This window comes from Pleurodeles waltl, chromosome 9, assembly GCF_031143425.1.
Source record: "Pleurodeles waltl isolate 20211129_DDA chromosome 9, aPleWal1.hap1.20221129, whole genome shotgun sequence".
Lineage (NCBI taxonomy): Eukaryota > Metazoa > Chordata > Amphibia > Caudata > Salamandridae > Pleurodeles > Pleurodeles waltl.
The window spans coordinates 1048850957-1048864937 of NC_090448.1; the positions used below are offsets into that span (position 1 = coordinate 1048850957).

At 42.2% G+C, this 13981-nt stretch overlaps 1 protein-coding gene across 2 annotated transcripts in view; it reads right to left on the bottom strand.

Moving 5' to 3' along the window:
* TMX1 (thioredoxin related transmembrane protein 1) overlaps positions 1-13981 on the bottom strand; it is an 80476-nt gene that overhangs the window by 50999 nt on the left and 15496 nt on the right. For both annotated transcript variants that reach the window (XM_069208648.1, XM_069208649.1), the window contains exons 2-3: positions 12648-12763; positions 12482-12527 (exon numbers count right to left, since the gene is read on the bottom strand). In XM_069208648.1, the coding sequence (XP_069064749.1) occupies positions 12482-12527; positions 12648-12763 (162 nt within the window). The remainder of the gene's footprint in view (positions 1-12481; positions 12528-12647; positions 12764-13981) is intronic.

Genomic DNA, 13981 nt, shown 5'->3' on the forward strand with positions numbered 1-13981 from the left:
GGCAATTTAGTTTTATCAGTAAAATTGCAATTCTGTGCATATGAAATGGCAATTTCAATGAAAAATGTGCTATGTAAAGACTGTGCACTACCACTGGATACTGTAGTTGCAGTAACATTGGTAACGAGCAGGAGAAAATTAAAATGTTATGTATTTTGATTAACAAAAATCAGTTTCATTTGTATATATTTCAATTCATGTAAAAAAAGTTATGATTTGTTTATTGTTACTGACACAACACTTATTTAGTGTACTATGTAAAATTAGTGTTGAATAATACAACAGTTTTAATCACTACTAATGAAGGTAGGATTATATTTAAGAACTCATTAGGTTTACTGCATGAACCTTTCAAAGTATGTGATGTAATGGTGTCAGCTATATTTAATTCATATCAGTGATGAAAGATGAGATCGAGAAAAAACCTTTATTTTTGAGTTTTGTGTCTTTTTTGGTTGTGTGGCACAGCCACTATCAAAGTATTACTCAACCATAACTCTTTATTTTATTATGGAAGTTTTTGGGTTTGTTTTATCATTTTAGGTTAAAGAGGTTAGGTGGTGGTATGTTACTTCACATGCCAATATTATAAGCTTGTGTAGTGTTAACTGAGTTTATGTATACTGCCCAGTAAAGCCGCTCTAATCCCTATGGTGCCAGGCTATGTCACACCAAGACTCCGCTGGATAGCCTGTCCAGATACACCACTGTCCTCCGTTGGCTGGATCTGTAACAGCTCGTGTTCTGCTGCCCCATATTCCTGCGCTACATTCCAATGACCTCCGGTGGTCAGATGCAGCTTCTGAACCCTTGCCCTTATAGCTAGAGCCTTCTGCTGTGCACTGCTGCCCCAATGTGCTAGCATCGGGCCTCCCAAACAGCGCAGTTTTCATCTGATGGGATTCAGTGGAAGCAGATGAGTGATCATGCTCTGAGGTTAGAGACTGCATCCAAGTGTCAGATCATGCATGTGAGGGAGCATAGCTCTTATACTCAAAATTAACATGAAATGTTTATGACCTAATGCATAATAATGCCGCATAGAAAATTTATTAACATGTTATTGCTAAACATGCGCTTGGAATGTGCCCACGGGAAGTGGCCGCCAATGTATACAATGATTAAAGAAGCTGACTAATAATGAAATAATAATACTTTAATGTATGATTTTACACTAATATTAAGAGTTATATGTTAAAGTTTTGCTAATAAATCATTGGGCCTTAGTTAGCATGAGTCAAGGCCTAGCTGCCCGGTTTTATATTAAATGTGTTTTTCTAACGTGCAGTGTGCTGACTTGCTGAAGTACATGTACTCGTACTTTTCTAAAGCTAAAAGATGAGTGTAACCGTAGTAGATCAGTTCTCATGAAATTCGACTTGCTCAAGGAAACATTTTTGCTGAATGCAACAGTGTAGACTCGTTACAGGTACAAGGTCGCCTAAACCGGTACAGACAATGGACCTACTGACTGAGGATGCGAGAGGACCACGAGAGTATGAAATCATACCGGACATTCTACCCGCTGGAGATGTCAATCACAAGAACCAATAAACTACGTGAGAACTGTTATGGGGTGACAATTTTGATACCACCACTGGAAACCCATTGGACGGAGATAGTGGGGTGCCAACCCTACCCAATTAGAAATTAGGGGACTGTACAACAGAAAAGGGATAAAAACCTTTGACACGAAGAGCCATTAGGAGATGCCATTGCGAACTTCTGCTATGACCCAGACACTCGGTCACTCTGCCTAGAGACTTTGCTGTTTGGTTCTTCAAACCATCCTCGCCCTTATCTTGCCCGTTCTATACTTCGCCTCCTTATGAGCGAAGTGTCCCTACTTACCCCGTCTTGCTGAACTTCGCTGTGCTGCCTGGCAGATGGCGAATCAACTGATGTCCTGAGGATGAAGATTGACTCTGTATGCTGACCCATTACGGAGGGTAACTATATGATGATGAGATTCTAATTGTCTGTTTGCCTTTCCTTTCTAGGTACCAACTGCTTCTTTTGACAGAGAACATAGTTAAATGGTTTTCTAAATTTGTGTTACCAAATTGTTTTGCACGAAGCCCAACATGCCAATGCTAATTCGAGGTTAGTTAAGGGGTTCACTAAACGGACGCAAATAGACAAATGACTGAATCAATGCTTTGTTGAATGATGCACTAATGATACTCTGCTAAGGTTAACCTATTTTGACATCGTGCTATGTTCTAACGTTCGTCATCTTTGCTTTGATGAAATCTTTTTCGAGTTGTCATATTATTACAATGCTGATGTGTTTCATGGTTTTGAGACTAATAAACTTACTAGTAGAATTGTAATCAATAGGGAATAAACACCACAAAATCGTACTAAACTGGTGTGGTTATTCATGACTGAAAAGTCATGGTGGTTTACGAGTCTTATTAATGTTATTGATTAATCTAATTGATTTGGCATGGTGGCTATTGATGACGTTATTGACTTATTGATTGACATGTTGATTAGTTATCTCGTCCTAAGGTGTCTTCAATCAGGGTCAAAAGATTCATTGGCCTAAAACGAGTCCCAGAGTGAATAAATTAACTAGATTGGGACACGTTATCACATGGAATTATCTGATGGCAGTTTGGGTGTTTAGGGAGTTTCTTGTGATTGATGGTTTGTGAGTTGGGGTAGGGGGTATCTGAAGGGATGTGCATGAGGGTGTCCAATGGTTTGTGTGGGTGTTTTATATCTATAGGTGGTCATCTACTGGTTGTTCTCAGGGGGATCAGAAGAAAGTGTTTGGGGCTGTTAGAAGGGGTGTGTGTGGGGACATCAGATAATGCGTGTATGTGCTAGTTAGGCCAGAACATCAATCGCATAGCCCTGGAAAACCCTGACCCGAGTGTTTTTTGCAGTTTCACTTTGTTTTGCTGTTAGTGAGTTTAATCATATAAGCTATCAGACAGATACTACAGAGCCACAACCATGGCGGGTAAGGCCATTTGCCACCATTGTCCATGGTTCATTCTAACTATGGCTCTGCAAGTGGGGCCAAGTACACCCATTCTATATGTGACAAGGGAGCTAAAGGCTAAGGCAGCTAATGTGGTGGGAAGGAAGTTAGCTAAGAAATTATGACTAAACAATCAAACAATGGGCACAATAAGATGGTGTACAGCTCACTGCTCTTCTTGTCAAAGTAGTATTTTAATAATATAACAAAACATAATAATATACTTTGGAATGAGGCACAGTAACGGGGTTGGTGGGCTATACGAATGCATATAGTGCTCACTCCCTAATCAATCCTCTAATCCGTGGGTAGTGATCCCTGTATACTTCAATCACTATCCAGCTACAGCTGTGACTCCCATTAATCTATGCAGGACACCTACTTAAGAGACTCACACAAGAAAGGACTCTGGTGCAAGTACACTATTATGCTTGTAAGACAAAAAGCTCAATGCAGGGGACCTTTAGGTCCATTCAATCTTGTTTCTTACTAAAACTTCAGACGGCATATTGGCTTGATTTTACTACGTAATTTTAGGGAAAGATAGAGACTCTCAGCCTTCCATACAAAACATCTGCGTGGCAAAGCACCACTTAGTGTTGTGGTGGTCGCTCCATGCTCTTCGAAGTCACATGACTCAGTCCTCCAGCAGCTGAAGGAGGTACACAGAGAAGGCCCCGCCTCTCAGATGATGTCGAGATGTGACAAGGGAGGCCAAGTTCACAAGTTGTCCCTTCTTGAATATTGGAGGCTCCATGAAGCCTCCAGGTCATCGGGGAGAAGAGAAGGGCTGAGTACTTGGCTGCAGCAGCAACAATAGCACAACACACAACTCAGCATTGGGTGAAGGCTCCTCAGGTTATGGCAAAGAGAACATGGCTGGGTTTCTCCTCTTACAGGGATAGGCACTCTTGTTCCCTCTCGGAGGAGCAACTTGCAGAGAATTCAAGAAATGTTTCCTCACCTCTGGGAGGAGGGCCCTGAAAAGCAATCCTTTCCTTAATCACTTAGGACAGGAGCCAAGTGAGGTGGTTTGGATCCCGTTTTAAAGCTCCTCTACCAAAATGAGATATGCTTCCACTATCTAAGGTCCTAGAACCTGACTGGGGTTGTGCCTTTTTATACACCTTTTTCAAGCTTCAGCGCACAGAAAGGTTTTGCGCAAGGTGATGGCATTCACAGCAGACAGCAATTATGAAGTTGAAAGGAAATGGATTCCAACCATTTAATTCACCAAGATTTTTGGCTTTTTGATCACCTAGTTTTTGGACCTTTACTGTGGATGAGATTCACTACTCAAATCTCAATCGCAGTAACCACATGGTAACGGGACTGCGTGCATTTCTGCTGTGATGTAGCTAGAGTAATGGGAAATGGGCTGGGTACAACTGAACATGTATGCACATGTGCAGGCTGCACATAAGAGACTACTGTTGTGCACAACCTGATAATTGTGCACAGGTAGCTTGGTGCAGAAGGGAATCTTCAAGGATAGATGATGGATGGTGGCCTAGGGTAGATCTTATATTAGGTGGCACTCAGGTCAGTACGGGTTAGTGGATTATCTGCAGCACCACTGTATTATACACATAGGGGAAAATATGCCTTAAACTGCAGTTTCGCTTCACTCAGGCCCACACAGTCAACTGAGGTATCAAACTGGCATGAAACATGCACGCCAAGTTTGTATATGATGGTCCTATGAACCTAAATATACACGTCATCAAAAATTGTCACATCTCACTGGTTCTGCTCAAAATCAAATTCATGGCCTTTTGTCACCCTTTTGGGTCAGGTTAATTATTATGCTCTGCAGCAGAGGGAACAAATGCCTCCTCACACCAAAGGAGCAAGTATCAGTGCTTCACCAAGCTACTGAGGAGGAAGGCGCAGAGAGGAAAATGTGCTTCTGGTAATTAGCTGTCATACTGAACCAGGGTTGCGCTGTGAAAGTAGCGCAATTGACTGCACCATATTAGATTATCCCAGCATGCTATATAGGAGGGTTGGTATAGCAGTGGAGGGGCATTCTAGGATTGGCCAGGGGTGCCTGATATCTAGAACCTTCCACCTACACTTCTAAACTCTTGCACAAGTGAGAGACAAACAGCTATCCCATATACCTGGACAGCTGGCAAGACAAGATCCCTGATATCCTGCGGGACTAAGAAATGTCTGCAGCTGAATCCCAAAACTAGTGGGTCTCCCCAGGGCCAGTGATGCTGAACCCATTGTAACCCCCAAGGACCAGTTGGAGTAAAGTCTGGACTTCTGTGCCCTGAAGACAACAGCTGGTTCACTGTTGATAGACAGTCGGTCTATTTCCTTGACCAAGATGTTCCAGTAAGTCCAGGTGAGTTGTCAGGCGCTCTGCCAAAGTCTCTCACCCAGTCTCAGACACGCTCTCACGGGCAAGGGGACAGCGATGCTCCTGCCATAGGCAGGAGCAAGAAACCAAGGCTCCTCGCAAGCGGGAGCAAAAGGAGGATGCAGCCAACTACCTCTCCCGAGGAATGGGGATGTCAGAAGAGCCAGTCACGGTTTCAGGGGCCTTGGGTCTCCCCCGGCAACCCTCAATGTGAAATCTTGCTTGGGTTGTCTCGGGTAAGCCTAATCACCCTAGATGAGGAAGGAAAAATTAAAAGAAGACTTGCAGCCAAAGGAGCTCATAAACAAATTCATTGCTGCCGATAAGTGAGTGCCTCATATACCAGCGAGGGCTTTACTGAAGTTATTGTTGGTGCCTGTGGTGCTCCAATCTTGCTAGGGTCACCCGCAACAAATTAAAGGAGAGTTGTGGGGGCTGCAGGAGTTGCAGCTCCCTCCCCCAAGAAGGAATTGGAAAACACGCTCAGTTTCTGGGGCTACAAAAAGCTTCAACCCCGACTTATCAGTGTTTTAACCATTCCTAGGTCTGGAACTTTTCTTCAACAGCCTAGGAGTGAAGGGACCACTAGTGATTGGTCCTATGGTTGCAGTCTATCTGCATTCTATGTAGCCTAAATGTGTTCAAGAAAGACACAGGCATACTATGTTGATTTTAAATGCTTTAATTTTAAAAATGTATTGCTGACAGTAATTTTGATAAAAATTAATGTGCTTAAACATGGTTAATGTTCTAGTGACAAGAAAGTAATTTTTGGCATGAGGTTATGGTCTTTACATGTGGTAACCCTGACAAAGCCAATTGGCATGATGTATTGAAAATGACACGTACTTCTATTGGAATGTTCTATCTGGTATTGCGGGGGTGATTTTGGTGGTTGCGACCCACTTAGGGTCACGTGATTTCAGAAGGTAACCAAAAGTATATACAACTACTTTATGTATATATTGGTAAATTAATATGTAGCATTGGTGGGTGGGGTGGGCTGTGTGTGTGTTTTTTTTTTTTCTTCGGAAGGCCCTTTTCCAAAGCACAGACTAGACAATTGTTTATTGAGTGCTGCTACTGCATGCCTACCTCACACTACGTCCCCAGATTAAGCCTTGGACTGCTCTGCTTTGCTACACTGAGAAAGTCTGGTGCTACAATGTGGTACTTGGTTCCCAGCGAGGGGATAATTGTGGACCTAGAACTTGTTGAGGCCTCACATCCACCACAACTAATAACCTGATTTCCTACAATGGTTCCCATCAGGAGTATACAAAACAAGGGCACAACGGAGTGTAGAGGTTGTGCACCTGGATGTCATCAGCCTTTCAGTAGATGTCAGCAGACACAAAAGAATCTGCCGACCTCCCTGCTCTCCCAAGATCCACAAAATGTCAGTGCTCCAGAAACTGCAATCAGCAACCCCTAGCTACAAAAGGACCTAATTGCAGCCCAGTTTCCATCCTTCCACACTTCAGTGTCCAAGTCTCCAGCCTTTAATCCCAGGAATGCAGACACTGGCCTCACACTGTCTGGGGAAGCTGAACTCACCCTCTACCTTATGTCATGTTAAACCAAGGGATATCCAAAAAGGATCCCATGGGCCACAGCAAACTTCTTTACACAGGCTTCTGTTATAACATATGTGCTATATATCCACTATACAGTCTCACGCTCACACACATAACATGTAAGCACAAGGAGTGCACTGATCTTTACACGAGTGAGTCGGCTGACTCATTTTTCATAGTCAGACAAAAACAGCTTTGCCCAGAACTATTATTCCAATCTGTAGCTACCAGCACCACTGTTTGTGAGCAGAGTTCCATGTTGCTACAAAGGTGTGCACATTGCACCCTGTTAGGTAACAGAGCAGGTTGTATACCTTGACTTTACAGTCAACGGGCCTACACACATGCTAGATTTGTATGTCATCTGCACCAAATAAAAAAACAGGATACCAGTTTAAGATGCAGTTAGGCACTCAGGCAATGGGAGGACACCTGTAAACCATTCAAGGACAGCAATAAGGAGGTAAACCGTCTTCAGCGGTCAGTCTGCGGGGACTGCCTATTTATGTATCTAGTGTAAAAGGACCACAGAGTCTCACTTTACCTTCATCATGTCCTAGTCAAGCGCGAGGATGTTTGTACATGTATGTGCATGACAATAAATAAGGACAGTAAGTAGATCTGGCTGAGTGCAAGGTGGGGGATCCTCTGGCCTCCTTGTGAGCTTTCAAAATAGTGACTGGCTTTGTTCAACACCCATCTAGCTTCTTGATTCACCTGGGGCCTGCACATTCATATTTATCCTGTAAGTTGAGAGCATTTAAAGAATCCATGATGTCTTTGCTAGAATTATACTAGCTCCTCCTACTCTTCCTGTCAGGATCTTCATCTTAGGCGAGTGGCCTCATGTTGCAGTCAATACACGTTCTGCTTGGAAAAGTACAAACTAGCCCAGAAGAAAACAGCAACCAGTACTCCTCTGTGCCCAAATCATGCAGCAGTCAAGCCACTTTGGTATTGGAGGCACCTCTCAAGATTGAATGTCTGCACATTATCCCATTGGCAAGGACTGACCATACGTTATTGGCCTTCTTGACCACTACATTGTTCAGGGATCTCTAATTATCCAAGGAGGAGCTACATACTAGCACAGCAGAGAAAACAATGCTGTTCATGGATAGAGTCCTGCTGGCTTCTATCTACCTTCCGAACAGCGACTTTTCTTTTGCACAATATCACAACACATGTTTTGATGGAGTAACCAGTCAACTTTTGGAGAAGAAACAGGAACGCAGTGAAGCAAACAGCACAGCTGACCGAGGAAGTATGAGAGCTGTTGTTGGTCATTAGAATGTCTCAGAGCCAGCTTCTCATGAGTGACCTTCACCTGCTGAGGGCCATCATTAGCGAGTGCCATGAAAAGTGTGTCACCTGCTGCTGTGACTGTGAGCCATCTTTGTCCCTGTCTTTGTCCTCACCATGCAGAGGTGAGGATGTGGGTCTACTCCAGTTGCCCCCACATGTCTTGAACATTACCTATGCTTTTGTCTCTGGAATGAAGAATTAGAAAGGAAGCTAGAAGAGATCCTCTTGATTACGGAATCTTTTACAGATTTGTAGGCGGTTCAAGAGATTTTAACTTTTGAATCCTCAGGACACTACTTTATAAGGCATATTGTCTTCAGCTTTGTCCCGGCTGTTTCCAATGGTTGTTGCCCTTGTACTAGTGGGCAGAACAATCAATGGAATTTTGTGACTCAACTAGTAATTTTCCAGGAAGAGATCCTAGAACCATGATGTGTGAGCCTAATTAGTAATTTTGCAGAAATATATCCTAAAACCATGATGTGTGATCCTATGTGAGTATTCTAATTTACTGACACTACAACCAGCTGTTAACTGCAATGGGAAAAGCTTTGGCAAGTTCAACTCAAGTAGACTGACCAGGCACTGGGCATCAGACATTGCTCATACATCCCCCTAAAAGAGATGGCTTCTGACTATTTCTGCTAGCCAGCCTCAGGTGGTAAGGAGCCGAAGGTTTCAGATTTACTTTGCTGATTATATTCCACATGTAGTTTATTCAGCATAACTGTATTAAAACACTTTAATTCCATAAAATACAGCACAGACTGGACAATCAGTTAAGTGGTATTGAAGTGTCATGTTTTCCGATATCACCCCTAGGGGTAAGTGTTAAACTGGTCAGTAATACTATCCCAGTAGCATAAAGTGCTAAAAGTGAGTACTTCGTCTTTCAATCTGTGCTTTAATAATACTGACAACGCAGGAGACCTTTGGCAAACAATTACTCCAAAAGTCACAATTAGATTTTAGTCACCTGTGACTGCCTTGTTAACAGGTAGTGCACTTTTTTTGTTGTTATTTCTTTGTACAAGTATCTGCTCTTTCTTCATGCACAGGGTGGATTTAAATGTGGGTCATCTACGTCAGCCTTGCCGAAAGCCGAGGAAGTAATTAAAAACACCCTTGCTAGGTACATACTTAGTGGAGTCACTCACAAGGAGTACTGAGGCTGATGGGGGGGAAATGGATATTATTTTTAGGTCAAGCCTAGGCAGCGCGCAAGCGCTGTCTCTCAACATGTTGTAATCTATATCTGTAGGCTTGCACAACACCCATCACTTTCATTTGTTCTTTGGCATGCCCTTCATAATTCCCTAGATTTTTTAGGTAAATGCTTTACGTTTGTCCCGCCTTGAGGCTTTGTAACCGCCTTGGAGACGGACCCTGTTACATGGATTATTGCACGATCAGCCATAAACCTTAGTGTGGTGCACTACTTTTTTCTTTTGCCTCGCCGCTTTGCTGTGTGTGGCCATATGCTGTTTCTTCCTCTTCCTTGTTTTGGGCATGCCGCTGTTTCTTTGTGGTGTCTACACACAAATGCTGAAAGCTGGATGGGGGGGCGTTCTTTTTTATATATTATATTTTTTAAATGGTGCATATATAGCGCAAACTAGATCAGAGGAGAACTGTACATGAGGATGTGAAGTTTCATACAGCGCAATCTCGATCAGAGGAGCGCTTTGCATAACTATGTGAAGTTTCATATAGCGCAAACTCGACTGGAGGAGTGCTTTACATGAGTACCACTTATGCATAAGTTTGGCAGTTGAAACTTAAACAAACAGGAGCATTTTAAACAGGGGAAAAAAAAACACAGAAATCCTCATAGCAGCTCTGCTGGCACATCAGGAGAGTGGATACTACAGTAGTCACTGCACTTGGGAACCTCGCCCCATAATGCTTTTGTGAGGCATTCCTTTTTCAAAATATTTTGGCCCATAATTCAGCCTGTGGTGGTCCTACGGCAATGGGACAACCACCAAACCGTTCAGCACAGCTTGATCTTTCTGTGTAAGTCACCACACTAGGTTGGGAATGGTGTCCAAAATAGTAACCACTCCCACCATTCAATGTCTTTTTAAGCCCTCTCATGACGAACTTTTGTTTTACAGTTGGGAGCAGTGTTTGTTTTAAGGGTCTTGTTTGTGATAGCACTGCAGCAGTCCTGAAAACGTGTAAGGCACTAAAACCTCTACGGGTTACACATATGGTTCCATTGTTTTACTTTCTGCCACTCAGTTTTCATGTTGTTATGCCCTCTAGATGCTGACTATATGGTTACATGACCGAGTTTCTTACAAATGCTATTTTTATTACGGTGTCCTCTAGGGGCTGTTCTGAGCCTTACAGTCAAGATACTACAATATTCACTTCACTCGGAAACGTGCCCCATAATGCTTTGCAGGGCATTTCTTTTTTTTAAACATTTGTGCCCATAACTCAGCTTGTGGTGGTCCTCCAACAGCAGTACCACCACCTAACCATTCTGCACAACATGCTCTTTCTGTCTCGGTTATCTCTTGGTCCCCGCACTAGGTGTGGGGGCAGAGGGGGACAAATTAGTGACCTCTCCCACCATTCAATGGCTTTTGGCTGGATCTTTTATTTTAAAGCTTCGAGGAGATTGTGACTTAAGGGTCTTGTTTGTAATATTATTGCAGTAGGCCTGCTAGTAGGCTTGCTATGTCTGAAAATGTGTAACGCACTACGCCCTCTAAGGGCCAATATATGTTTACACTGCATTACGTTCTGCCATTCTGTTTTCATGTGGTTATGTTCTCTACGGGCTGACTAAATGGTTATATGACCATGTTTCCTACAAAACATTTATTGTTGCAGACGGAGAGAATTATATGCAGGGCTCCTGAAACTATGTGGCAGAGAGGACCAAATTATGTGGAATGGTTGACCAAGTTATGTGGCAAGAAAAGTCCAGTTATGCATTTACAACACCAATATCTTAAACTCAAGCAAATGTGAGACCTATTGTATTACAAATACTAGTTTTTTAAGGTTGCTGAAAGGGAGCACTAGGTCATTAAGAAAATGGCTGCAGTGGTGTACGCTGGAATGGTTCACATCTTAATTGGGTTTGTGAGAGCATCCTGATAGGCTCAAATGTACGCCATCTTGGTCAGACTTCTTCAGTGAGAACAATACTCAAAAATGTACACAATCTTTACATTTTAAACCAGTGACAGACTGCACAATGTACACCCTCCCTTGAATACAGCTTGTGCCACTAATTTGATACAAGCTTTATCCACCTTAGTTAACAGTTCTACAGCTTGGGCTATGATCTTCCTTTTCTAAAGACTGAGAAGTTTTCTATCTTACAGGCCTGCCGGTCTGCTAAAGAGGAAATCTTAGCTACTTCCCACAATGTTGATCTATTGCTGCGATGTATTTTAGTCTTCACTAGTTAATTTGAATTAGGCTCGCTATTAAAAGTGAGCCAAACAAATGGGTCATCAGGAAATGCAGCTACACTTTCCCTTACACAATGACAAGGGCATCATTTTTAACCCTGCTACGTCACAAACCGTTCCATTTTTTGTAATCTTCCTTACTGATACATTCACTAGAATACTACTACAATCAGAAGAAAAAGTGAAATTGAATCTCTAAAGTGTAGAAAGGGTGTTTTCATACACTAGGATTAAACACACAAATGAAAAATGAATGAACATATTAAAAATATGGAAAAGGAATATATTTGTGTTTAATCCAGTGATAAAACGCCAGCCACTTCTAATGGTTATTTTGTGTTAGTACATTTTTCCAGTCAGCTATGACACTGTCGTAAAAGAGGGCCAAGAGTTTGCATCAAATGAGAAGAATGACAGCTTTAGCAGGTATGAATATTGGTATTAAATGGTCATTTATGCTATTTAAGAGACTAGAAAGCATGCCAGTTTATTATCAATACAAGAGAAAAAAAGGACTCAAGACATTACAAAACGTATGAGTTCGGATAGAATTTGCATTTTTTGAACAACAAATATTGAAAAGGGCAATTTTCATTCTAACTGGATGTGGGTGATTCTCTGTTAAACACTAAAAAGCCAAGCAATACAGGTTCCACAAATATACAAGTAAAACAAACACTGGAATAATATACAACAGAAAAACAAGAACAAAATAAAAATAGAAGAACCTTGTGTGCCACCATTAGACGCTGCTCTGCAACTACAAAAACCTTCTCTTTCGAACACAGCATTATTAAGTACTTACTGATAGATAGTTGGAAGAGCTGTTATGATAAAGCGGCCACTCAACCCTAAAGAGAAAAATGTTTGGAATATTAACATAAAATTCAGAAATCTGAACGCAAGTCACAGTATTAAAATGCTACTACTGGATTTTTAATGTTAGAAGAACAGAAATACTATTTAGTTACCTGGCTCTTCAGTGACATCTACTTTTGCAATGTTGACCTCCAAGTCTTCTCCCCATTCTGCAAACTTCTCCCACTCAGACTGCAGATTCTGGCAAGCAGGACACCATGGGGCATAGCTGGAAAACAAAATGGGTATGAGAATCAGGGATGTGGAATTCCTATCGCCCGACGCCCAGGACATCTTGTTTGGGGTCAAGGGCAACAAGTTTTTATGTTTGTTTTGTCCTTGGGACAAGTAGGCCCAACCCCCTGCAGCACAAACCCTTTGGCTGCCTGTTTACAAAGCATGGAACTCTCTGCAGTTGAGGTAATGTGTTTCCAAAAGATAATGCTGTTCGAACTTGTATTTATGGTTCATTATTTGAAAGTCTTCATTATTAGAGTGAGTGCTGTAAATAAATGTTTTAAGGTCACACTTCACTACTGACGTTGGTTCCAGTACAAAAAAAAATATGTGTACATACATGTTTGAAAAGTTTAGGCTAAGAGGCTAAGTATAATGCTCCCAGAATGCTCTCTGATTATATGCAAATGAAGTGTCATTTAGTAAAATGTGTTGATGCATGCTAGTATTTCCCAAAAATATTTCTAATGGAAAATCAGTGTAACCATTTTCAACACGATTATAGGAAGCATGAAAATAAACAAACACTGACAAAGCCAACTGATCTGACATATTTTTATAAGTCTTTTAGTTTCATCAATGCGTGTCTTGTTTTGACATGGCTTTTGTAACACTTTATTGTTGTGGGAGCTACCAGGCCCTCAACATTGTAACAAACACTGGCAAAACCCCCCCAAAAAGTTTTTGAACTCTAAAAGCACACGTTGCCACCAGCGGCATAACAAAGGCCCGCAGCCGCCCTCCAGGGGGCCCCTTCAGCACATCACCTGCCCTGAGTGAGTCTGGAGAGGGGGCTCCTCCATGTTCTTTGCAAAGGGGCACCCTCCAGTTTCGTTTATGTCACTGATTGCCACTGTAGTTCCTGACACTGAACAAAACTACTTTGTGTGGCAATATGCTCCTTGTGGAAGAGCAGAATGCGATCACTCACAGTAAAGCCAGCCGAAAGAGAGAGAAACAGAAGTTTAATAAAAACAAAATGTCTTTGTTCACACCAGACCTAATTAGGGACCAAGACCCACATGTAGGTAGCTTTTTGCATGTCGCAAACAGCGACTTTCGCTGTTTGCGACATGCAAAAAGCACATTGCGATGCACAAACCCAGTTTTGCGATTCAGTAACCTGGTTACCGAATCACAAAACGGGTTTGTGACTCGCAATTAGTAAGGGGTGTTCCCTTCCTAATTGCGACTCGCAGTGCAATGTAGG